The sequence below is a fragment of the Nannospalax galili genome, unplaced genomic scaffold (assembly GCF_000622305.1).
Source record: "Nannospalax galili isolate Female #2095 unplaced genomic scaffold, S.galili_v1.0 scaffold233, whole genome shotgun sequence".
Lineage (NCBI taxonomy): Eukaryota > Metazoa > Chordata > Mammalia > Rodentia > Spalacidae > Nannospalax > Nannospalax galili.
Genome location: NW_008333818.1, coordinates 762,864 through 789,379, shown reverse-complemented (window position 1 = coordinate 789,379; position 26,516 = coordinate 762,864). Strand labels below are relative to the sequence as shown.

Genomic DNA, 26,516 nt, shown 5'->3' with positions numbered 1-26,516 from the left:
TTCCGATCTTTCCCCAAGTCCAGGAGACCATGTGATTAGGGTCAAATTACATACAGTTGCCTGGGAAGAGCAGCTGGATACTCAGGTGAGAGTCCAATGACCCTGATTACCCCTCCTCCTTTAATTAGATAGTTAAGTCAACAAGTCTAATTGTGATGCTCCTTTGTTAGTGGACACAGCTGAAGCCATGAGAATGGTAGTTGTTTGACTCAGACGAAAGTAGTGTGTAGCATCATCTTGTTAAAAGAACATGGAATCTAAATTATATATATTAGATAATGTAATAAGTTAATGTCACCCATGTACACATTGTGTTTTGTAAGTTTCCAGGTAAACCTTTTAACTTATGTAGTTTAGAGAGTTGTATACCAAAACCTTGCTTTAGGTGGAAAAAAGCAATTGGTATATAGTTAAACATTATCGAATTGATGTTTACAACCTCCAGCATAATCAACTCAGGAAAACTGTGCTATAACCCTGTTTAGACTTTAATAAACACTTTTAATAACCAATTATAAACAAATCTATAAATAAATTTACCAAACAATTAATATTTTACCTTAAAGATATAGAGATGAACAATTATCTTAAATATATTATTATATTGTATAAACTTTGAGATGCCCTTGTAAGCCTTGAAGCAGGTTTTAAACAACCAAGTCTCCTTTAAAGGTTTAGAGATGTTTTACATAGACTTGGAAAATGTTTATTCTATATAAAACATATCTAAACATAGAGATAAATTGCACCCTGGAGCAGAAGCAATCATTCCTTAAAAGTTAATTTATATTTTTAATAGGAACCATGTTATAATTTAATAATTTTAGTTTACAAAAGAACTTACTTCCAAGTCAATTTGCTATCTAGTAAATTATTATTTAGTATTTTTTTTATAAGTCTTAAACATAAATCTACACATTCATAACAGTCTCATTCAATAAATATTGTGGTTAGATACAATGTCACAACAAACTAGTTTCAAAACCAAGACCGATTACTTTGATGAAATTTTGATCAGATGTATATAAAAGAAACTCTCAAAAGCCAGCAGTACTTTACATATACATCCATATACATACACACACATACACAGATACACACACACACATACACACATACATACATATATATATGAGAATCTCATCTCTAAATGGCTGTGTTGGACAAAGCTATACATACTGATGAGGGAGAATGAAGGAACTGGTACATATTTAAGCAATATCAAATTGATGTTTACAGCTTTTAGCATAATGAATTAAGGAAAACTGTGATGCTTTAGTTACTGACTTAGGAATTCTAGGTAGAAGATCTCTCTCTCTCTCTCTCTCTCTCTCTCTCTTTTTCAAAATCTATCCTGTTGTTTATTAAATAGTTAAATTTATCTTTGTATTACCATACATTTTACATTAGTCTGTGTTAGTAACATTACTCAGTATTGTGACCAAATAGAGAATCCCATGAACTACTTTTACTATAGACAGTAATACCCTCTGTTGAAATTAGTTTACAACTTAGCTGTTTTTAATTGTACAGTGCATTTACTCTTAGGATGTTTTGTTGTTCTTCTCCTTGTCACAGGGTCAGGGGGCCAGCCTGAACCTGGAAAGGTCTTGGAGAACATATCTTGAGATAATAGGCTTGAGTCTGAAGTGGGAGGGCCAATCCCATCTCCAGAGTCAGTGAGATCAAACAGCACATGACAATTTACCAATATAATCAATACAAAAAGGCATTTGATTTTCTTTAGTCTAAAAGTTTTGAATTGTTTATCTATATTTTACTTTTAAACTAAGGTAAGACTGTTAACTTGCATGGTGAATTCCTTTGAAGAGGGCCGTCAGTCTGGATTGGAAAAAACATTTTATAATTTATTATACATGATCTTGGATTAAGTACCCATGACCTGGGGAATAAGAAACACAGAAAAGGCTCACCTCTCTCTGCTTCCCTGGGCCTGCACAAACCGCAGGCCTCTGTTCAACCCACAGGCCTCTCTCCAGGGTAAGTCAATCTTGCCCCCCGCACTTTGAGTCCCCCAGCCTCATTCACCCTCCCACCTCCCCAGCCTGCCTCTCCTCCTAGCCTCGGACCTGTCCCATTCCTTGTCTTGGTGCAACAGGCACCGGGGGAACCACCACTGTTTCCTGACCTTTGCATCCAGACCAACCCAGGAGCCCTGGGGCCTGGTCATACCCTCACCTCCCTCTGCTTCCCTGGGCTGCACAACCCACTAGCCTCTTTTCTAGATGCCAGGGCTGACCTTTCCTCTTTCTGATCCTTTGCATCCAGACCAACCCAGTTCCTCAGTGCAGTCCCCAGGAGACCTTGGGGCCTCTTCCCACCCCTATCTCCCTCTGCATCTCTGGATGGCATAGCCACCAGCTGCCCCAGACCAGCATTTTTCCTGGGCCTTGATCCCAGGACAGTCCAACCCCCAAATTGCTGAGGCCAAAATCTTTCCTGGAGGGATCCAGACCTTAGGAGAAAGCCTGAGAGCATCTGATCTTCATCTGACTTGGGCCTCTGTGGGAACTCCTGAAGACAAAAGCAATCTGGCCACTCCAACATAAAATAAAAAGGGAGAACAAGAAGCTTAGAGGAACCAGATTTTCATGCCCAAAAACTAAACCACAAAGACACATAAAGTTTACAAAAAGAAGCAGACTTAAACTTGAAGGCTTGAGTCTCACACAAGAATCAGAAACTACAAAAGAATTTCATGTCAAAATCACGGAGGAAAAATAATAACATGAAAAACCAAAATAACATATCCCCACCAAATAACAATAGTCCTCTAGAGGAGTACAATGAGAACCCCCTAGAGATAATGCAGGACATGGAACTCAAAAGAACAATTATGAACATGATAAAAGAATTCAGTGAATTTAAAGAACACACAAAGAAATCAAAGAACTGAAGGAAAATAGGGATAAACAAGGTGGAAAGCAAGGAGTCACATCCCAAGTTGTCCTCTGATCTCCACATGTGGGATGATCACACTCTCACTCACAAACAGGCATAGACACACAGATTAAAAAATATACTGACTTCTGTATTCCATCACATTTATGTTGCTGAGAGCAGTAGCTGGTGTTAAAGAAAAGCTTTAGACAACTTAAACAGTTCTTTGGAGAGAAGAACAGTTTAGACAGGCATTCCTTAAAGCCAGGAGAGGCTCAAAAGTCTCTATTCTGTTGGCAGCCAATGTTGATAGAACAAGTGACTAAGGCACAGAAACAACTTGACTAATTGTAATGAGGGATGGGCTCTATTTGGACATCATCTACTTAGTTGACTACCTATGATTCACTGAACCTGGATAGTTGAAAACCATTTTTGTTGATTCTTTGAGAATCTCAAACAATGTATTTGGCCATATTCAGACACCTCCCCCCATCTCCTCTCAGATCCACCCCATCTTCCTGCCCCACTTGCTTTATGTCCTCTACTGTTTTTTCATTATACTTAAAACTGTAAAAAGTTTAATATTTTGTTTGTCATTTTTAATTTTTGTGTATGAGTGTATTGCCTGCATGGACCCATGTCATGCAATGCCTGCAGAGGTCAGAAGGAGGTGTCAGATCCCCCTAGAACTGGAGTTATAGACAGCTGTTAGCTGCCTTGTGGGTGCTGGGTAACAACCCAGGTCCTCTGTAAGAGCAGGCAGTATTCTTAACCACTGAGCCATCTCTCCAGCTTTTCTATTACATTATTTATTTATTTTTATTGAATTGTATATTTCATATATAGTCATCTTTATACCCCCTTCCTCTTTGGCACTGTCCCATAGCTGCCCCCCGACCCCATCCACTGGAGTTCATACATTCTGTCATTTATGTTAAGGCCTATGTAAAGTTAGTGTCCCTTGATGTCCCTCAGTGCGAGTTCATCCACCAGGGTTTAGTCAGCCTATGTAGAGTCTCTCCCTTCAAGATCAGCTCTTCCCCACCTAGCATTAATCAGTTGCCAATAATTCTTTGACCAAGTTTGGGCTTGCTGTTCATTTCCACAGTTCTAGCTGGGTTTTTGTCTGCCTAAGTTTGCGTGGGTCTTGTGTATGCTGACACCATGGGTATAGGTTTGTATGAGAAGGGTCCCAGGCATTTGTATGGACCATTTCTGTATGGCCATGCACCTCCTCCCTGGCTCTTACAATCTTTCTGCCCCCTCTTCCGCAATGGTTCCTGAGCTCTGGGTGTGTGGACCTCACTACAGGAGTCCTGCCCAAGGACCCACACTCTGCAGACTCTTATTCTCTGTGTTTTGGCCATTTGTGGCCTTCTGTGTTTCAGGCTCTCTGTTGCATGAGGAAGCTTCATTGATGAGAGCTGAAAGATGCGTTAGTGTTCTCTTCATCCCTTGTTCTTTGTTCCATGAGTCTTAGGTTTCGAGGTTGCCTCCTAGATGTGCCACATAGGCTTGGGCAGTTCACAGAGAATCTCTGTGTGTGACCAGTGGTATAACTCCGTAGTAATTTGTCTGTTGAAAAAGTAGCTACTTTCGTGGGTGGTGACTGGGATACTTGTCTGTAAATTTAAGGATCCATATTTTGCACATAGTAAGAAATTAATTTGCCTAGGGATATGAGAGCCTTGGGGTTTTCTCTAAATCTATGACCTCTCCAGCTATGTGTATTTGGCTAAGTTTTCAGTACCACACATGAGTTTCCTCCCTTTGAGTGGGCTTTAAGTCCAATTAGGTAGCTGTTGATTACCCCCAAGATAAAAGTGCCACTACTGCACCAATGCCGTTTTCTGTGCTAGTCATTGATGTGGTTTTAAGGCCTTGAAGCTGGGGTTGGACCATCAATTGATGCTCATCCTTACCAGCTTCCGTAGTGCTCTCCAAAGCTATGAGAGCTAGCCTTCAGGGGAGATGGCTTCCAGGTCAGTTCCAGCTCCATTGCTCTAAATCCTGTATCCAAAGTATGTCCTGTCTTCAGCAATAGGGTCTTATCATCAAGTTTTGGGAGGCAATCAAGGACTGTGGCAATAGCCTGTGTAATTTTGGGAGTCTTGGACTACCCTGGCCAACAACTCAAAGGAAGGTTTCTCCTATCTGGCACTGTTTCTTCTTATGTAATCTTCAGCTATACTCATGGACCCGTAGGGATATTTATGTGTAACTTTTCAGTAGGTTTTGGGACAAATAAGATTCCCTCTGGTTTTTTATACTAGCTAGGATCTCTATTACTTTAAAAGGCCTATTGAGTCCAGTCTGTGCTCCCCAAATGCCCTTGGGTGTGGGTCCATCCCTTGGACCCAGTGTCACACTCATAAAGAAAACTGACTCTCCCTCTCCAAGTAGCTATCTATTGCCAATAGATTCTCAACTTGAGGTTGGGCTTCTTTCCCACCTCCCCCTCTATGCTGGGTGTTGGTCTGGCTTGGGTGTTTGCCGATCTTGTACATGTTGTCACAACTGCTGTGGGTTTATCTATGCTACTGCTCTGTTGTGCCTGAACCATACATCTTCTTTGTATTCATCCACCAGCTCTGAGTCTAGAATTTTTCTGCACCCCCCACTGCCCTTCCACAGTGACCCTGAGTCTTTGGAGGAAAGCATGTGATATAAGCATCTCATTTAGGGCTGAGCACTCACTGCACAGCCTCTTATTCTTTGCACTTCGACCAGCTGTGGGTCTCTGGGTTAATCACCATTTGCTGCAAGAAGCAGCTTCTCCAGTGAGAGCTGAAGGATGTACTAATCTATGGCCATAACACTAAGTCATTAGAAGTTGATGTAATACTTTGTCCATTTAGCTGATGAACCTAGATACTTCTAATTACATGAGACCCAGCTACTTGTTAGGAAAGTAAGACTTTTAATCCTTTGATTTTTTGAGACAGGGTCTCCCTGTAGCCCCGGCTGGCTTGGAACTCTCTATATAGACCAGGCTGGCCTCAATCTCAAAGAAATCCACCTGCCTATGCCTCCCAAGTTTTGGGATTTAAAGGTGTGTGCCACCACACTCAGCTTTGGGATAACTTTGGGTCAATTCTGTCCTTCCACCATGCGGGTTCCTGGGATTAACTCCTGGCATCAGGCTTAGCAGCAAGTACCTTTAGCCACTGAGCCATCTTGCTGGCCCTAATCACGATTTTTAAATGAAAGGATAGTGTAGAGCCAAGCACCCTTATTCATAAACTCTGTGCTCACTGTGGTCTGGCTGGCTGTAATCTATACTAAGCTACATATTATTTTAATTTTGCCTTGCATTTGTAAACATTAGATATTTTCATATATTTTTAGTTTTTAAAATTATTTTGATTTATTTATTTTTATTTTATGTGTATGAGTGTTAAGCCTGCATGTGTGCAAGTGCATCCGTGCTGTGCAGTACCCATGGGAGTCAGAAGAGTGCGTCGGATACCCTGGAACTGGAGTTACAGACAGTCAGCTGCCATGTTGTCGCCAGAGTTCTCTCTGGGTCTCTTGCACTATCAGGCAAACCATATAACATACCTTTATGTGCATTTATTATTATCGTGGGGTGGGGGAGGAGAGGAGTGACTTACGAAGAAACGAGCACCCAGTGGCTAGCTCCATGCCGCTCAGCTCAGCGCTGCAGCTCTGCGCTGTGGCTCAGATCCCGCCACATCAGCTCGTTCCTTCAGCATGCCCATAATCACTGCTAGCTTTCACCCACGCCTCAGGGGCCAGCGGTCTCGCCCCAGGCCCATAAGTGCCAGGCCATTCTGTCCTTGAGCACGCTAGCACTAGCAGCTTCGGTCCCAAGATGGCACCACAAGTCCCTCCTTCCGTGGCTAACTGTCCAGGGTCAATTCTGCGCAGCAGGCCCCACCGTTTGGAGGAAACAGAACCCCTGGGGAACACACATGTGGATACTGGGACTCTAACCTGGCTCTTCTGCAAGGACAGTGCTCTTAACTGCTGAGCCATCTCTCCAGCCCATATATTTTTATTTGATGTGACCTGCATGTAACACAAGCTCCTTTGGAAAAGGGAATACTTAACCTGACATGTACAGTTGGCATTACATCACAGTGAACCAGGGTAGGATGATTTTAAATTCTGTAGGGATTGTTGAAGAGGGAAGAGAGAAGAGAGGAAGCTAGAACGTAATGGAGTCCACAAGGGGAAATGGAACAAAAGACAAGGAAGAGCTGGAGGGATCGAGCCAAGAAAAGCTGGCGATACCCTTGCACTACTGAAGGCTCTGCCCGAGGGGGGTTTGTATCAGATGTCCAAGTGTGATCTCAACTCAGAACACACTGTTCCCATGGAAGTAAGTATGTTATGGAAATCACAGGCTTCTCATGGTAGCACAGTAGGGAATGCATATAAGTAAGGACTTCAGATGAATAATTAGCAGTTGGGAGAGAGGGTGGGAAAGCTAAAGATACTTTTCAGGGAAGAGGTGTTATATCAGGCTGTGGACAGAGGCAGAGTGTATTCTCAGGATCTGGGAAAGTCATGAAAGGTTCTCCAGTTCACAGCAAGGCCAGGGTCTCCCTCCAACTGGTTTGTATAGCTGGACCCAGATTAACTATCTGAGCAGAGCTGGGTCATTCTCTGGTTCCTTCTCTGTTCGCTGTCATCAGGCCTGTGGTCCCACATCTCTCATCATTAGAGACAGTAAATGGAAGCTGATTTGTTGCAAAGTCCATTTAGCTTAGTTTTCTGACCCTGACAATCAAGTAGTTTCTGTGAGACAGAGAAGGGACTGTTTGCACCTGCAGCACAGCGGGCTGGGAGCTGGGAGAGCTATGGGTACAGAACGAGCTCTTCTTGCCTAACCTCTAGAGTGGGCAAGAAGTGATGGCAGGAGCAGGAGTACGCTAAGACTAGGAGGACAGATGCAGACCCAGAAGTGCTTTGTCTAGTGGCATCTGGTTTATTTGTGGGAAATCAGAATTGAAGGCTTTCCAAAAGGCACGTATGAGGCACAGAATTAAAGGTAGTCACAGCAAAGGTTAGAACCTGTTTCAGCATTCTGGGGGATAGATGGAAAACAGCCTCTGGGCCACAGAAGACAGCTTTGTCTGACAAAGACAGCCAAGGTCCAGTATTCTAAGGAGAAGGAGGGATAGGCAGGTGCCTGCTCATTTGCACCAATGCTTTACTTCCTCGGGCAATCTCAAAGACTTGATTTCAAGGTTGGAGGCACAGGGCCCATCCACTTCTCTCCTGGATGGAGAAAAATCACAGAAGTCAGCACACTGTTCTCAGGTTGATGGCAGCAGGGCCACAGGGCCCCAGAACCTTCTAGGAAGAGACCTGCTTGGCTTCAAGATCTAGAGGGCTTTTTTGTCCATTATGGAGAAGAATGCCCACCCATTCAGCCTTGGTCAGCACTGTGACTGTACATGGCTTGCTTGATGGACATACCAAGAACGCTTTTTCCTAGTCAGGAGATAATGGGGGTGGGGCTGGCATCAAAAGCTTAAAGAGTGGAAACTTGAACTTACCCAGCAGGTAAGCTAACATCTCCATGCGGTCAGAGCCAAACAGCATGTAGGTTTTACCATCCACGTGGGCCACAGTGGTGGGCAGCCCAAAGGCCTTAGAGAAAGGTGATAGAGCAGGTGCTGACTGGGCTGAGGTGGAGTGCTTCCAGGCAACCCAGAAACACAGCAAGGAAAGAGTTGTTTGTAAAAGGCTTCTTGGCCCCAGGCACCTTCTCTACTCACCTACACAGAGACTCTTACTTTGTTATTTATTTATTTATTTATTATTTATTTATTTATTATTTTTAAAATCACCATCCACCTTCTCCCTGTCTCTACTGGGCTCAGGGAGAGGAAGGGAGCTGCAGAGGTGGTTCAGGAGACCTGGGGAACTCATGATGGGAGGACCTATGGTGACACTAATTCTCTGCTTTCTGGCTGGGGCTTCGGCATATGCATGGAGCTGCTTACCCCATATGTGCAGGCTGCATCAGTGGTCTCCTTGAGCTTGTTCTTCACCTGTGCTGTGGAGATTTTCTCCAGAAAGCTTCGGGCTTGCTCTGCGGACAAACCTGCCTTCTCTGCAGCCTGAAAGGGGGGTGGGGGAGAAGGTAGATGAAGCAGTTATGTCTGCATTGTGGAGACAAGAGATCAGGAGAAAACTCTATTCTTTCCTAACTCAAGATTTTCTGGCAAAGCTTTTGCCTATCCACAAATATCAGGCTGTCTATCCTTCCCCCAAAGTCTTGAGATGAGCAAAGTGCAGGGGACATGAATAAGTCACTGTCACAGAAACAGAGTGCTGGAGGGCACCTTAGAGAGCAGCTAGCCTCACCTCTCCTTTCACAAGTGAGAACACTGTAGTCAGTGGTCATTAAATCCCTGACTTTAGAGGTGCAGGGTTTGTCAGTAGCAAGGCTAGGTTCCAAATCCCTGGAATTCTTCCTATCCTTCAGAAGTCCTAAATACCTCAGTCTGTGTTGAATCAAGGGCTCAGGTCCGAGTCTCATGGGCTACCTGAGGATTGCTGGGACAAAATCATGGCTGCAGCCTCCTGCTGGACCTCTAGCCTGTGAGAAGGGATTCTGATGGCAATACTTGTTAAAGTTTAGAGTCATGTTTCTTCAATCTCAAAACTCCTCAGGTATTTTTAAAAGTCCTACCTTGAAGGCCATTCCCTAGAAGGTGACAAGAGTCTCTCAGGTCACACCAGGCACTCCTGGTGGTGTCCATGTACGGCTCAGGTTGAGAAGCTACAACCTGACCTCCTAAGAGCCATTGTGTCTGATAGTTAAATCAGAGAGCCGTTCAACAAGAGGGAAGGCCTAAGGCCACTGAATGTAATGCTGTGTAGAAACAAGTAACTATGCCTTCAGAAAGTTTCAAGTGGCTTGTTTAAAATGTGTTCAGTTTCACATATAAAGCAGGCTACATTTTGCATATACAGACTTTGCAGGAACTGGATCCTGACCCTAGAGGATGCACTGGCCATTCTTTGCATAGTTCCTTTGGTGTGACTTGCCATGTCATGTACTAAAGGTGGATATGCCTCAACTCTCCTCTTAAGCTGGAGGAGACTGCTTTGCGTTTCCTGACTTGATGGCAAAGAACGCCTTACTTTTAAAGGCCCCTTCTCTCTGTGACATGCATTTCAGTGTTTTGAGCACTTTCCTTTCAGTTCTCACTGAGCAGCTACTGAATTCTGCCACTAGCCGGTTATCTTGCATGTGTATATGTTAGCTTTGTGTTGGAGTCTTTCCAGACTTGTGAATATTCCCTCCCTGCCAACCTAGGGTTCCAACGCTGGTCATCTCTCTGCCACTGACTTCTTTCACCAAACACATTTTTTCCATGTGTTGACTACAGTAGATTATTGTGTTTTTGCTGGAGATTGAACCCAGGCCCTCAGGCAGATGAAGCATGCACTCTACACCTGAGCTACACCCCAGCTAATGAGACATCCTTTGAAGAATTCTTAGTTCCAGCTTTATAATAATTTGTCATCTAACACAGATATTCTTTCTAAATCCCTTTCCCTGTGTAAACTCTGGCTCTGTAGTGGCAGTTCCAGTGGCTTGGCAGTAGTGACGAGCAGGATCTTACATCTGCACATTGGCCTGGGAAGGGTCAGGTCATCAACTTGCCCCTACCCAGCCTCCCTATGACCCCCAAAGTCCAGTCCTTACTCGAGACCACACTCGCATCCAGAGTTCCCTTGACACCTTCTCCAGCATCTCTGGTTGCTCCATGCTCACAGTGGTGAGGAAGCGCATGGCATTTACACTTCCTGTGGGGCAGAGGCAGTTAGACCTAGGACTCCTGTTCCTTGTGTCCTGGTGGAGGACCAGCTCCTCCTTGTTTCTGACAGGCTCAGCCACCTGCAGTCTTTCACCCAGTTTCTCATAACCAAGTTGCCCTGCTCAGCCCTCCTCTATGCCAACACCTCCTCCCCCAGCACACACACCCTTTGGCTTCTTGGGCTATGAGGGGCTGGGTTTCCCAGCATATAAGCTTCACTTGTTAATCTCCCAAGCAAGCCTCTCCTACCTAGCTCTTAAAGTCCCAAGTGCTCTGCCCTACATTAGATTTCCCCGCTGCTCCCGACCTTCACCTTTTTTAAGAAGCACACCAAAGAAGTCCTTGGGCATGTGGATGGGGATGTGGAAATGCTGTTTCAGGAGAGGAATCTCATTTGCCATGTACTGGGCTTTGCGGGGAACCAAAGCTGGAGGCCTGTTTCCTGGCAGTGGAGAGTTCAACAGCTGGTCACAGACCTGAGGGTCCTAGGCTTGGAGTCCCTTCCGGGGTGTCAGGTAGAGTAAATTACTAGCTGCAAATGTCAGTATACCAATGTAGTACAGCCCCCCAGGACACAGAAATCCGACCTCCCAGGAGCCCTCCCTGCCTGACTCCAAGGGTTTCTTCTTCCCTACCACTGTCTTTCATGATTCCTGAGATGAGGGCGGGCCGCAGCTGCAGCTGGATGTTCCAGAGGTGCTGGTATCTGCATAGAACCTGTGGGTGCAGAAATAGGAAGTGAGCAGGTGTGGCTGATGGAGCCAGTGGGAGCTGTCTGCCGGCTCTCAGGGCAGACCTGGGGTGACTACTGCACACTCAACTCTTTGGTTTGAAAGGACAAAACTCATGGCTCCTGGAAATCGCTCCCAGAATCTTTGCTCTGGTTGTGGTTTCCATCCTGCTGTGCACCTCAGCCCCTGCCCCAACTTGTCCTCATTTTTCTGAAGTTGCCCTGTCCTTCTAAGAGGAAAGAGACTGTATTTTGCTTAGAAATACTTAGGCCAGGAATTCAGTGCGGTACTTGGGGCCCCAGACACTAACCCCTTTAAAGGTACAAAGCGACCCTTGGCCCTGGAATGTTCTCTGTTTGTCCTGACCCTGAGCGCAGCAGCAGGACTCTCTGCAGCCTTTCCCTGTGCCCTGCACCCGCGCTTCCTGTTCCCTGGCCCTGCAGGCCACCGCCCCGCGACTCCCCGCATCACCTCAAAGCCCAGCCAGGAGTAGGGGGACAGCACGTCGTAGAAGAGCTCCAGGGTGCGCGGCCCAGGCCCCATGATGCAGAGGAGGGTGTGGAGTGAGGGCAAAGGAAGCCGGGTCTGAGCAGTGGAGGCGGAGCTGCGTGCACACACCTCCAGCAGGCAGACTGCTGATTGGACCGCTCGGGGCCCTAGTGCGCAGCCTCGGGGACAGATCCCGCCTGAGGTCCAGCAGGGCGGGGCAGGGAAGCTGCCAGGGAAGGGGGAGCTGGGCTCTCCAGGGCAGGGGCGGGGCCTGTGGGTCACGGGGCTCTGTGAGTTGGATCCCTGCTGTTGGGGGCGTGTGGAACAAGGGGATGGTCTGAGATGGCTGTCCTTCATGTGTGCACCGTCACTGGATGGAAACTTTATTCTTCAGGCTAAGAGCTGCATAAGGGTGTGAGTTTGGAAGAACCAGTGGACGGTACGAAACACAGCCATACTTATATTTCTTGGCAGTTGCATGAACCTTTTAAGATTGGGGCACAGTCGAAGTTTCTAATTACGTATTTTCTTGTGTTCCTTTTCTCAGAGTTTATCACAAGGAATCAAACATATTTCATAGTATAATAATCGTTCTTTATCCCCCTGCCCCACATCCTATTTGTTCCAAAACCCTTAGGGGATCCCAGAATTGCAGATAGTACCAAATCCTCTAAATTATATGTTATGTTTTTGATCTCTCTCTCTCTGAAGTTTAACCTGTAAATCAGGCACATCAGAGAACAATTAAATCACAACCTGTTGTACTAAAAAGTGCTTTATTGTTCGGAATAAGGGTTATTTGAGCACAGGTGTCGTGTGGGCCAGCCATTGATCTGATAGTGGAGAAGAGCACTGAGAATGAGCTGGGAGGCTATACAGTGTGGACACCGGGCAAAGGCATGACTTATGTAACAGCTGAGAGTGCAGAACAGCATCATGCTGCTGTGTTTGTTTAGTTTACTTATTTTGATCAGTTGACTACCTGTGATTCCCTGAACCTGGACACTTTAAAAATATTTTGATTGGTTCTTTGAGAACTTCCTAGAATGTTTTGAACTATATTCAGACCCCTTCCCCAACTCCTCTCAGATCCACCCCCTTGCTTTATGTCCTTTATTCTGTTTTTTAATTTTGTTTAAAATTTTATTTATTTTTATTTTGTGTGTGTAGGAGTGTTTTGCCTGCATGCATGTTGTGCTGTGCCTGCGAGACCAGAAGAGAGTGTTGGATTCCCAGGATCTAGAGTTATTGATATTTATTAGCTGTCATGTAAGTGCTGGGAACCAAATTTAGTTTCTGTGCCAGAGCAGCCGGTGTTCTCAACCACAGAGCCATCTCTATAGCCCCTCTATTTTATTTTTTGCCCCTCTGTTTTGTTAAGGCCTCTTGTGTCCAATTTATGTTCCCTAAGGTCCATGTGTGTAGTTCTCTCTTGAAGCGTGTTCTAGTCATCCGGTGTCATACTTTTAAAGAAAACCGACTCTCCCCCTCCCAATAACTCTCAGTTTCCAATGATCCTAAACTTGATGTGGGCCTTCTTGCCCACCTCCCCCCATGCTTGATTTTTGTCTGGATTCAGCTTTTGCAGATCTTGTACATGCTGTCTCAGGTACTGTGGGTTTGCACGTGCAGCTCTGCTGTGTCTGGAGAGGAGATTCCTTGTATTCATCCACCCCCTCTTCACAGTGAGGAAAGGATGAGATACAGGTGCCCTTTTAGGGCTGAGCACACCACAGTCTCGTTTTCTCTGTAGGTTTACCAGTTGTGGGTCTCTGTGTTAATCGCCATCTCCTGCAAGAAGAAGCTTCTCTGGTGAGAGCTGAGGAATGCACTAATTTGTGGGCACAAGTCATTAGGAGTCGGTTTAATCCTATGTCCATTTAGCTAATCAACGCAGATACTTCTAATTGCATGAGACCCAGCTACTTGTTTGGGAACCGATTCTGGGTTTTTTTTTTTTTTTTCTTTTGGACATTGTCTCCCTTTAGCCCCAGCTACACTGGACTGGAACTCACTGTAGAGGAGACCTTGAACTCACAGAAGTCCATCAGTCTCTACTCCTTACTATTGGAATTAAAGATGTGTACCACCATGCGTGGCTGACACTCTGACTCTTAGGTTAAGTCTCAGTTTATTTCTGTGGTAAGTTAGTTGTAGTTCTTTTCATAGGAGCTCAAGATTCATAGACAGCCTTCAGCTATTGGAGCTACTGGCCACTTGCTTATTCAACTGAACCCTAGACACTGATGAAAGCTGTTGAAACAAGAAGAATGGCAAAGTAAATTATTTAAATTAGATGCACTGGAGAGATGGCTCAGTTGGTAAGAGCACTGGCTGCTCTTCCAGAGGACCCAGGTTCAGATCCCAGCACTCACATTGCATCTAAGAATTGTCCCTAATTCCAGTTCCAGGGAATTTGATGCTCTCTTCTGGCCTCCACAATCGTTGCATGACCTGGGTGTACTCACATGCAGGTAAAACACTCATACACATAAAATTGAAACAAACAAACAACTGGCTAAGGACTCAGTAGAAGAACTAAATGTTATAATAGTTACTTGCCATAGGAGGACGGAGAGAAAGGGTGGTGTGTATAAGCCAGATTCTCATCTTTTGTAGTTAATCCAATAGTATTTTTTGTATTTGAAATCTCAGCAAACCTAGCCTTAATTATGTAATTTGGAATTAGAATATTATCCTAGATATCATTTACATAAGTTTCCTGAGAGGAAACATTTTAAGTAAAATGTTGTTGGATCCATGCGTTGCTTCTTACACTTGAAACGTCTCTAAAATATTTTATTATTTTTATTTTATGTGTATTAGTGTATTACCTGCATGTGTGTGAGTGCACCTGTGCTGTGCAGTGCCACAGAGGTAAGAAAAGGGCATCGGATTCCCGTGGAAGTGGAGTTAAGGACAGTTCTTAGCTTCCATGTGGGTGCAGGGAATCGAACCTGGGTCCTCTGCAAGAGTAGTCAGTGCTTTTAACCCCTGAGCCATCTCTCCAGCTCAATACTTGGAACATCTCTAAATACTTATTTAATTGTGAAAAGAGAGAAATGAATGAAGAGCCTGAGATAGGTACAGGAAAAAAGGTTCAATTCCCATTACCCATGTCAGGCAACTGAGAGCTGCCTCTAACTCCAGCTCCGGGGGATCTTCTAGCCTCTCAGGGTTCCTGTGTGTTGTGTGATGCATGAGTATGCATGTACACGTGCACACACATGAACACAAACATAAATAAAAAATAAAATAAATTTTCTTTAAAAAGTTGATTTTAGTTGGGTGTGGTGACACCTGCCTTTGATCCCAGCACTCGGAGGCAGAGGCAGGCAGATCTTTATGTGTTCGACGTCAGCCTGGTCTACATAGTGAGTTCCAGGCCAGTCAGGGCTACATAATGAGACCTGTCAAGAACAAGCAGAGCAGAGCAGAGCAGAGCAGAGCAGATCAAAACCCAAGGCAAAACAACAACAAAAAATATAAAGTTTGATTTAGACATCCTAATCTAGAAAGAACTGAAATTCAGTACATTAAATGAAAAGAATCCCAGTGAAAAAATGGGCAAGTTAAATGAAAGAAATAGTTATAGACATTGACTTTAGATAGCTCTAAGATGTAAGAAAACCTGCTAGTACATGTATATAAAATTTCCAGTTAAGTCTATAGTGCAATACGCTTTTGTGTATGTAGCTGGCAAAGCCCAAAATGTTGGATGATGCACTGTTGGCAGAGACTCATGAAAAGGCATTCTCTTATGGAATAAGTTGGATTGCAATTTTGTAAAGCTCTTTTAGGGGTTGTTTAGCACCATCTTTCTGATTTGCAAATGCACAAACCCTTTGAATTCAGCAGTTTTGAGTGTTTATGATAAAACATAATTGTGTACCTATAATATGTGACATGAGGTAATTTATATCTGTGTTTATTATTTTAGTTAAAAATAATAATCTATATCTGTTGATGAGGTATGATGCAGTTTTGCAGCTGTTCACAAAATATGCAATGATTATATCAAGCTAACCAATATATCTTCACTTTACCTATCTCAGACTTGTTTTTACTGCTTATGTGAAAAATTGTATCTAAGTTTTGAATTTGTAGGTCATCACTTTGGACACAATGGACATTTTAATGATATTAGTTCTTGAAATCTTTTTGTTTCAAAAACTTTTTAACATTTATTTATTTATTATTTATTTATTTGTGTGTGTGTGTGTGTGTGTGTGTGCAGGGATGTGTGTGCCATGGCATGTGAGAGGTCAGAGGATGACCTGTGAGAGTTGGTTTTTCTTTTCCTCCATGTAGGTAACGGGATCAAACTCAGATCATTAGCCTTGGCAGCAAGTGCCTTTATCCCTGAGTGATTTCATTTGCCTCCCTCAAGTTTTCGAATATGGACCCATTTCATTTATTTATATCTTCAGTTTCTTATAGTTGTGTTAAAAAACTTTTAAAATTTGTTTTTTTAATGTGCATTTGTATATGTATGCCTGCTTGTGAATCATGTGTGTGCAGTGCCCTCAGAGGCCAGAAGAGGGCATTAGGTCCCCTGGAGCTGAAGTTAACATGTAATTGTGAGCCATCCCTTGTGAGCCATCCCATGTGGGTGCTGGGAACTGAACACCAATCCTCTGCAAGAGCAGCAAGTGCTTTTTCCCACTGAGCCATTTGTGTTCTTATGTTTTAACTATAGAGTGATCTTTCACCTATTTTTCACCAAATTAACCATCAATACCTAATTTCATTGTTAAATGTATATTTAACAATATTTTATTGGTTAATAAATATTTTTGGTTAATGTTTCTATTGTACATCTTTTCTGAATTTTTGTATCAATTCTAATCTTTTTTTTTCATGGAGTATTTAGGGTTTTCTGTATATGTATTTATGTCATTAACAAACAATTTTATTTCTTTCTTTCCTTTTTTGATACCTTTTATTTCTTTTTTCTTTTTGGTTAATTGCTCTGGCTAAGACTTCTAGCTTTATGTTGAAAAGAAATGTGAGAGTGGGCATCCTTGTTAGGGCCTGACTTTATAGGAAAAGTTGTCAGCTTTTCATTGTTGAGTATTATTTGTGGGGTTTTAAATATTTGGTCTTTTGTATTAGTCACTTTTCTGTTGCTGTGATAGAAACACTGAGCCAAGCAACTTATAGAAAGAAAGAGTTTATTTGAGCTTACACTTCCAGAGGAATTACAGTCCGTCATGGCAGGGAGGCATGGTGGCTGGAGGTGGCTGGACCAGGAGCAGCAGAAGCTAAGCTCTCACATCATCACGCAGGCACAGGAAGCAAGAGACGGACCAGAGATCTGGCAAGGCTTAAGAACTCTCTATGCTCACCCCCAGTGATGTGCTTCCTCCAGGATAGCCACACCTTCTAAAACCTCCCAAAACAGCGCCATCATCTGGGGGAAAAATGTCCAAACATTTGGAGCCTATGGGGGACATTTTCATTCAAACCACCACAGTCTTTGTTGTGTCTTGTGGTATAGTCCTTCTAGACTTTATCTACACAGTTTTTTTAAAACTTCCTTCTATACTTTATCTACACAGTGTTTTTATCTTGAAAGATACTGGATTTTGTCAAACGCTTTCTGCATCTATTAAGATGATTATATGATTTATCTGTTAATGTAGTTTATTACACTTACTGATTTGTATGCTTAACCTTCCTTGCATTCCAAGGATAAATTCCACTTGATCATTATGAATGTTTTTTTTAAATGTACTATTCAATTTGATCTATAGTATTTTGTTGAGGAGTTTCACATCTATGTTGATTAGGGATATTGATCTACAATTTCTTTTTCTCATAATGTCCTTGTCTGTATTTGGTGTCAGGGTAATGCTAGTCACCTAAAATTAATTTGGAAGTATTCTCTCCACTGAAATTCTTAAGAATAGATTAAGAAGACTTGGTTGTGAGGCCATTCAGTCTTGGGCTTTTCTTTGATGGAAGAATTTTTTTGTTAAAAATTCAAACTCTTTACTCAGTCTATTAAACTTTAAAAATTCTCCATGATTTAATTTTGGCATATGTTAGATAAATTTAAAGATATTATTAGATTCACTGAAAGATGCTGAGACACTTGTTTTTCTGTAGAGATTTAATTAAAAATTGCATTTCTCTGTCTGTCTCTGTCTTTCTGTATCTCTCTGTCTCTGTCTCTCTCTCTGTCTCTCTCTCTGGGGTGTACACATGCCATAGTACACATATGGAGGTTGGAGGAGAAGCTGTGGTTCTCTCTTTCTACCGTGTAGAACCTGGGGATTGAACTCAGGTCCTCAGGCTTGGTAGCACATGCCTTTACTCACTGAACCATCTTGCTGGTCCCAGAAGAAATTTGTTAGGAGAATTATAGCATCCCCCCCCCCATAGGCAGTGCATGGAGTCTGTGCTAGTTACTTTTCTGTTGCTGTGATAAGACACCATGACCAAATGCAACTTGTGGAAGAGTTTATTTGGGCTTACAGTTCCAGAGGGATGAGTCCATCATGATGGGAAGGTGTGACGGCAAGTGGTAGGCATGGAGGAAGGAGCAGGAAGCGCAGAGGTCCCATCTTCAACCACAAACACAAAATAGAGAGAGCACACTGGACGAGGGATGAGGCTATGAACTGTCAAACCCACCCCCAGTGACATACTTCCCCCAGCAAGGCTGAAGTTCCTAAAGATTCCATAATTACCCAAACTGCACTGCCAACTGGGAAAGAGTGTTCAAATCCATGAACCTCAGGGGGACATTCAAACTACCATGCTCCACTCCCTTCCCCCCAGAGGCTCATGGCCATATCATAATGCAAGATTAATTCAGTCTAGCTTTAAAGTCCAAGTGTTTCCTGAGACACAAGGCAATCTCTTAACTCTAAGCCCCTGTAAAATCTAAAAGCAAATTATATGCTCCCAACATACAATGACACAGAAGATGCATTTCCATTCCAAAAGAGAGGAATGGGGGCATAATGAGGAAGTACAGGACCAAAGAAAGACTTGATACCCAGCAGGACAAACGCCAAATCCTGTAGGTTTATGTCCAATGTCTGGGGCTTTAGTTTCAGAGTTTCAGCGACTCTACTCCTCCAGCTTTGCTGTGTTGACGCCTCTTTCTTGGGTTGGTTCCACTCTGTATCCATCTTTCCTAGGCAGATGTCTCACAGCTCTGCTATCTCCAGCATCTTGGGGTCTCCACTGCAGTGCAGGCTTCATTTTCACAGCTTCATACAATAGTCTCTCAAAGTCTCTTTGTCCCTCAGGACCTTCTCGTAGTGACTCTAGCTAGCACTGGCCTGCATAATCTACCTTCAGTGGCTCTCTCAAGCCAAGGAGGAAGACTCCAGGACCCCCTGACTCTTGCATCTCTCATGCCTGCCCCCAAGCCAGTACCACATGAATGACACGGCCAAGTTCTGCTGCTAGTTTGGGATGGACCCTTGCCCGCTTGAATAGTGTTGCAGCAACTTCTGTATGTTGTAGTTTTCTCACAGAAAGCTCTTAGGTTTTTGCCTTTGACAAGTTGGAAGCTTAGCTGAATGGGGCCTTTCCCTGAAGATCTCTTCTTGATGGTGCTATTCTCCTTAGCAATTATAGACTCTCTTCCAGCACATGTTTTGGCTGCAATATCAAGCCTCCTAGTGCTCCTTTTGTCTCCAAACTATATATTTTCTATTTCTTTCTGTCCCACTTGCTCTTTTTCATTATAGACCTGTGTGTTACCAATAATAACCAAGCTACAGATTCATCAATATTATGTTGTCTTGAAATTTCCTCTGCCAAAAAAATTCATTACTTTTTAGGCAGATTCTTAGAACAGGATCAAAAGGCAGCCAGATTATTTTTTAAAATGCCACATGAGTGGCCTGTAGCCCCATTGTGGTGAAGGTCCTTGCTTCCCTCTGAAGCCTCTTGAGCCAAGCCGCTGAAGGACTAATTCCCTGACAGGCAGGCAGACAAGAAGGGACGCCGCTGGTAAGTGACAAAGATGTCAGATTTCTGGCTTCTTCTTCACCTGAGACAAAGGCCTGGTGCCTTTCTCTCACCAGCAGGCCACTTCTTCCATCTGACTGATCCAGATCATTTTTAGCCAAGGAAGGTGAGTCCGGGACACAGCTCAGCTTGGAGCTGTGGCCTATCGACTCTTTCTTCTTTGTTTAAGTTGACCAATCTAAAATTAGGGGAGGACGGCCTACCCTTTATCACCAAGAAGGTTTAAAGGACTTGGGGGACTTAGGGTTTTTTTGGCTTTTGAATCCCTACTTGTGGAAAATAGTTTTTCTCTATGACTGTGTGTGTGTGTGTGTGTGTGTGTGTGTGTGTGTGTGTGTATGTATGAATTTCTTTACTTTTAATGATTTTATTGCCTGTTATGTCTGAGATTCTTTCTCCTAAGTCTTTAATTAGAAGAGAAAATGAATCTGATTATGAACTCAAGATGGTAACACCTCTTCTGTCTTCATTGATCTCAGCACTACCATCTTCCAGGCTCCTACTTTAATGGCCCATTAGGCTCTACTTACAGCATTCAACTGCTTTTCTAGCCCCAAGTTCTAAAGTCTTCTACATTCCTCCGAAAAACAACATGGTCAAGTTCTTCACTGCAACACTATAAACTCTGATACAAACTTCTGTATTATCTATTTTCTGTGATAAAATACTATGACCCCAAGTGATTTGTGGAAGAGTTTATTTTGGCTCATAGTTTCAGAGGGATGAGTCCATCATGGCAGGGAGGCATGGCAGCAAGCGGGAGGTGTGACTGCAGGAGCAGGAAACTGAGGTCACATCTGCAACCAGAAACACAAAGCAGAGAGAGCACAAGTGGGCTGAGACTATGAACTCACAAAGCCCACCCTCAATGACACATTCCTCCAGCAAGGTGAGAGCACCTACAGATTCCATGACCTCGCAAACAGCACCACTAACTGAGGACAGAAGGTTCAAATATGTGGGTCTCTGGTGGACTTTCTCCTTCAAACCACCACAGGGTGCTGAAGAGGGAGTGAGCTAGCCTTCAGTTCTGGTGGATGAGAGGAATTTCTCAACAAACTGAATGAAATAGAACAAATGAAACAATTCTTAGTTGTGCACAACAAATTGTTAAGTTATAGACCTCACAGCTGCCCAACCCTTGCTCTTTCTCTCCCACACATCAGGCAACAGAACTTGTAGCCTCTCTCCAGGCAGAGCTGATAGGCCATACCTGCTGTGGCCATGCAGCACCTCTCCCTCCCCCTCACACCTGCAGGCTAGCCCAGCCTCTTGGCTGCCCAGACCTAAGTCAACCTTGAATTATAAACGTTACTGTTTCTGGTGCCATCCTGCCCCTGTGACTCCAAGCATGTCAGCTAGGTCACATGGGGTGAACCTTCCTCCAACTCCTTTTATGGGAGATAAAAGCTGGATTCTTTGGTCTAAAGACATGTGGAAATATGAATTACCTCCTCTGTGAGAATATTTATTATTTATTATTATTTGAATGGTGGCCGGTGTGCATGTGTGTGCATCATGTGTATGCCTGGTGCCCATGGAGGCCAGAAGAGGCATTAACCCCCCTGGTGCTGGAATTACAGGTGGTTGAAGCCTCCATGTAGGTACTGGGCCCTCTGTAAGAGCAGTCAGTGCTCTTAACTGCAGAGTCCTCACACCAGCTCTTGCTATTTGGTTTAGTTACACACACACACACACACACACACACACACACACACACACACACCTGATATATTCATATGTGAAAAAAATCAAAGAATCAAACAGTATATATTATCATTTTTATGTTTTGACATGCTCTGTGGGTGAATAGACATACACACACACATAGTTCTGTGACCTCAAACCGGCTGCATAGCTCGGTCTTGGCCTGGACTCATAATTCTCCTGCTTCTATTTCTCAAGCACTGGATTTATGGGTGTGCGCCACCAGGCCCTGCCTACAGATGTTTTAATCACCCCTAACCCTTGCTACTTTAGGTACTGCTCAGAGACGTGGGGACATCCATGACTACACTAGGGAGACTGGGAAGGCATCACTGCAGTAGTGTGCCACGTTGCTGAGTAGAGCCAGAACACTGAGAAAGCGGGTTGCTTTGGAGGAGTGAAGCTACCTGACTGACAGAACGGAGAGAGAGCTTTTGCTGAATATAACATCAATACCCGTGTGCTTTGTAAAAACCCATGTGGGTGCAAACTGCACCAGGAAAGAAAGACAAATATGAAGGGAGGAAGAAGGGATGGAGGTTAAAATGAAGGGACAGAAAAGGAAGAAAGAAAAATGGAAAGAGGAAGGATTGTCCTTAGGAACTTGTTCTAGGATGGGAGATTAGGAGACAGTTATGTGACACATCACAAAATGCAGATTGTACTTTCATTTAAGGAAAACGTCAGTTATGAAAGCTATGTAGCAGCATGTGTGACACAGTGTTAAGATTTAATGTTTGCCAAGATCCAACTGAATATTTATAACACTAGTTCTCAGGATTGACATTTTCCTGGGGATTCAACAAGGGTGCTGTGATATCCCATGTGCCAGCTCTCTCACTGGAGAAACCACTCCAGCATGTGAGACAGTTGATGTTATTATCGTTCTGAGAGAGAAACTTTGGCAAAGTAGGGTACTCAATTTGAACGCGATTGATAGCATCACGTCTCAGACTGCATCAGGACAAAGCAGTGTGATAACACTGCAGCTCAGCCTAGTGTATACGTGCTGTAGTTACACCTTTGTAAATTGTGTGTTCACATGGACAAAAGCAAAATAAAGTGAAAAATCAAAGTAGCTGTGTTAGGGATCACACACAGTTTTTCTTAATTTCTCAGATGAAATGCTCACAGAGGCCAGAAAAGGGCATCAGATCCCCTGGAACTGGAGTTACAGACACTTGTTAGCCTTCACGTGGGTGCTGCGAATGAAACCTGGGTCCTCTACAAGAGCAGCCAGACTCTTTACCTCTGAGCCATCTCTTCAGCCCCTCAGCCTTAAAAACAAACCGAGCAACCAACAAACAACAACAAAAAACCAAGATGCAAGTAGCAGTTCTCTGACTCCCACTTGTGTTAAATATTATGATAAAGGGGAGGGCCAGTAAGATGGATCTGTGGGTAAAAGCATTTGCCACAAAGCCTGAAGACTCCATGTTTGCCACTATGCACATGCCACCCAGTAAATAAAGATGTAAAAATTGCTGAGAGCAGATTAATGGTCCTTCCTGAGATTGGCAGTGACAGGGACCAACGGAAAATTGGCACAGGAAAGTCTTTGATGTGATGGGGTTGGCAAATGTAGCTAGGTGGTGTTGAAATCATCATGGATGAATAAATACACATCACTGGACTTTATCGAGTCCTTTCTACCACATGTACTGTTCTCAGGGCTTCGGGATACAAACACTCAGTTAACTCTTCTGTGGCAGTTCAAAGGCAAGAAGTTAATTGATAAAGTCAGTAAGTATGCAGTATGTGTATGTGTGAATGTGTATGTGTGAGTGTATATGAATGTGTGTGTATTTATGCGTGTGTGTGTGTGTGTGTGTGTGTGTGTGTGTGTGTGTGTCCATGCTATGGGGACTGAGACAATGTGGAAAAAAGAAGCCTCAGGGAAACCTACTTAGGTGAAGTGACTTTCAGTGAAGACTTGAGGGATCGTCAGGAAATAAACCATATAGTTTCTTAATCATTGGAGGCATTACAGCTATCATAGATGGGGTAGTTTATAAACAAGAAAAGTTGGTTTTTATGGTTGTGGAAGTCAGGAAGTTGGAGATTGAGGCATCAGTGGATTTGGTGTTTGGTTAAAGCTCACTTCTTGGTTCATTGACAGCTGTCTCCTTGGGTCAGTGTTGTGGTTTTAATGAGAAATGGCCTCCATACGGTCAGGTGTTTCAGTTCCCAGTTCCTGGTGCTGCTTGGGGAGGTTTAGGAGGTGTGGCCTTGCTGGCAGAAGTGTCTCTAGGGTGGTCCTTGAGGACTCAAAGCCTTCTCCCAGTTCCAGTTCCCTCTCTCTGCTTAGTGTTTTAGTAATTTACTCCTGTAATGAACTTCACAGTCACAAGCATTTATTTTATTATTTAGCAAGCACATATTGAGCTTACCATATCTCATACTATTCTAAGTACTCTATAAATATTAATTAGTTTAATCTCATAACAACCCAGAGGTAGTAGTATTTTTTTCAGTAACTTTATTTGTGCACCATAAAATTCACCCACTGGGTGCATCATTCGATGATTTTCAGTAGGTGTGTACAGTTGTACAGATTACAGCTGTCACCCTGATCTAGTCTTAGAGCATTTACAGTATCCCAAATGGTTGCCCTGTGCTACTTTATAATCAGTGCCACCATCAGCCAGCCTCAGGAAGAAAAGGTCTGCTTTCGGTTACAGATCTGCCTTTTGTAGACATGTCACATAAATGGAATTATACACAGTCTTTTGTATCTGGCTTCCTTTGCCTAGTTCTCATGCTGTTGAGGTGCATCCATTGTTGTAGCATGTATCAATTTTTTACTCTCTGTTGGCAAAAGTATTCCATTGTATGGTTGTATCACATTGTGCTTTTCTATTTACCAGTGATGGACTTGGGTTTCTTCTAGATGCTGGCCATTAGGAATGATGCTGTTTTGAATATTTGCATGGAGTTTTGGTGGGGATGTATGTTTTTATTTCTTCTGAGCAGATGTCTAGGAGTGGAATCACTAGGTCAGATGGTAAGTGTGTTTAACTTTAAAAAATAGATTATTTTATGTATATGAGTATTTGCTTGAATGTCTGCATATGCATCACGTGTGCCTGGTGCCCATGGAGGCCAACAGCCTTATTTATGTATCGCAAAATTCACTCACTGTGTGCATCATTCAATGAGTTTTAATAGACATACAATTGTATAGATTACAACAATCACCCCGGTCCAATCTTAGAGCATTTCTGTTACTCCAAAAGATTAGTCTGTACTTGCTTGTATTCATTTCCACCATCAGCCCAGCCCAGAAGGTGTTGGATCCCCTGGGACTAGAATTAAAGGCAATTGTGAGCAGCCATGTGGGTGCTGGGAACGGAACCCAGGTCCTTTGCAAGAGCAGCCAGTGCTCTTAAGTGCTGAGCCATCTCTATAGTTCCAAGTGTGTTTTTTAAGAAGTTGATAAACTTCTCCAATGTAGCTGTTCAGGTGGGTACTGTCACCATCATCTCTATTTATTGATGGGGAAATTGTATGAGGTCACACAGCCTGTATATGTTGGAGATGGCAACTGAACCTTTGCAGCCCTCAGCCAGCCTCTGCAGACTCTTCACAAAACACTGGAGAATAAACCTTGCCTACACCTCTTGCCTGAATTTAGTTTTAGAAATGTTAGAAAACATGCCATTCAGTTCTGGTCAATTCCTAAGCAAATTTCAGGCTGCTCAAGTATTTTTATTTTTGTGCTCCTTTTATGAGAAATATATATACCTTGCTAGTGTTTTCACTTGGAGTTTGAAACCCTCTAGTCAACAGATCCCCCTTTCTTGGGCTAAGAGCCATCTTAGAATAGAATAGCACTCCAGCTACTGGTTAATCTATGTGCCTGCTAGATTTCTTTCTAGCGTAGGAGCTGACACTCTGCAGTACACATGCCAGTGGCCGTGTGTGGACTGCCAGGAGATCACGAGCCAGTGGCTCAAAGGTACCTTTGACTCTGGCTGGTAATTGAGTCCTTCTGATTTTTAAGATTGCCACCATCATCAGCCTTATTTGCTTTCAAGATTTGATGTGAACACCATTCACTGCAGCCTCACTTTGCTGAGGGTTAAAAAAGAATTAGAGTGTTTCATTCTCCGTCTTCTGAAAAAAAGCAGTAAGGTACAAAGGCCTTCAGGAGTGTAGGTGAACACACATGATTGATGGAAGACATGCAGGACATTGTTTTCAGGGAGAAAACTAAATTTAGAGAAAGCTGATCAAAGCTGAGGCTATGGTGAGGCTTTACTGGGGTCTCAGAGTAGTACTGTATTTATAGGACCTGGTTCATTTCTAGGTGATGTTGCTCTGGGAATATAATTTGCCACAAATACAGACATTACTAAAGGGCACAACTGTGATCCTAACTTGTGTCCCAAATCACACTCTTCTCAAGACTCCTGTTCTCAAGACTAGGCTGAATGTTCCTCTTTTGCATTTCTGTGTCATCTGTGTTTTCTCTTTTAGCAGGTCTTACTATACTGCATTTTGAGACAAGCTTGCCTGAAGCTCACTGTGTGGTCTAGCCTTGCTGCAAACTCATAATCCTACAGCCTCAGCCTCCCGAGTGCTGTGATTACACCTGGCCCGTTAGCCTGTCACACCCGGCCATGTCTACCCTTTTACAAAGTCCCTGTTTTCTCTTCACCCTTGACCCTCCACTAGTATTATGGCTGATGATTGCTGATAATAACACTTGCTGTTTACAGCCAGGGACTTTTTTTTTTTTCAACAAGACAAAAACCTCTGTTAAAGTTTATTTGAGGAAATTTGTAAAAATGTTGCTTTCTCTATGAAAAATAATAGGTTTGTCAGATTTGTATTGATTTGTATTGTTTTTCCTCTCCTTTAATTTTTATTTCTATTCTAAATAAAT

The 26,516-nt window shown here is 43.3% G+C and overlaps 1 protein-coding gene and 1 long non-coding RNA gene across 2 annotated transcripts; one reads left to right on the top strand and one right to left on the bottom strand.

The window, feature by feature from the left end:
* Window positions 1–7,835: 7,835 nt before the first annotated feature.
* Gstk1 (glutathione S-transferase kappa 1) lies at window positions 7,836–12,066 on the bottom strand. The gene is given in 9 exon segments (XM_008828614.3): window positions 7,836–8,151; window positions 8,433–8,526; window positions 8,883–8,999; window positions 9,475–9,481; window positions 10,421–10,554; window positions 10,556–10,698; window positions 11,023–11,151; window positions 11,345–11,426; window positions 11,912–12,066. Coding segments are annotated over 9 exon segments (828 nt in total). The 5' UTR covers window positions 11,984–12,066; the 3' UTR covers window positions 7,836–8,101.
* An 11,228-nt stretch (window positions 12,067–23,294) lies between these two features.
* On the top strand, window positions 23,295–26,371 carry LOC115069531. Its single transcript, XR_003848788.1, has 3 exons — window positions 23,295–23,367; window positions 24,519–24,632; window positions 26,108–26,371. It is a non-coding gene; the product is annotated as an uncharacterized LOC115069531 (long non-coding RNA).
* The last annotated feature ends 145 nt before the right edge of the window (window positions 26,372–26,516 follow it).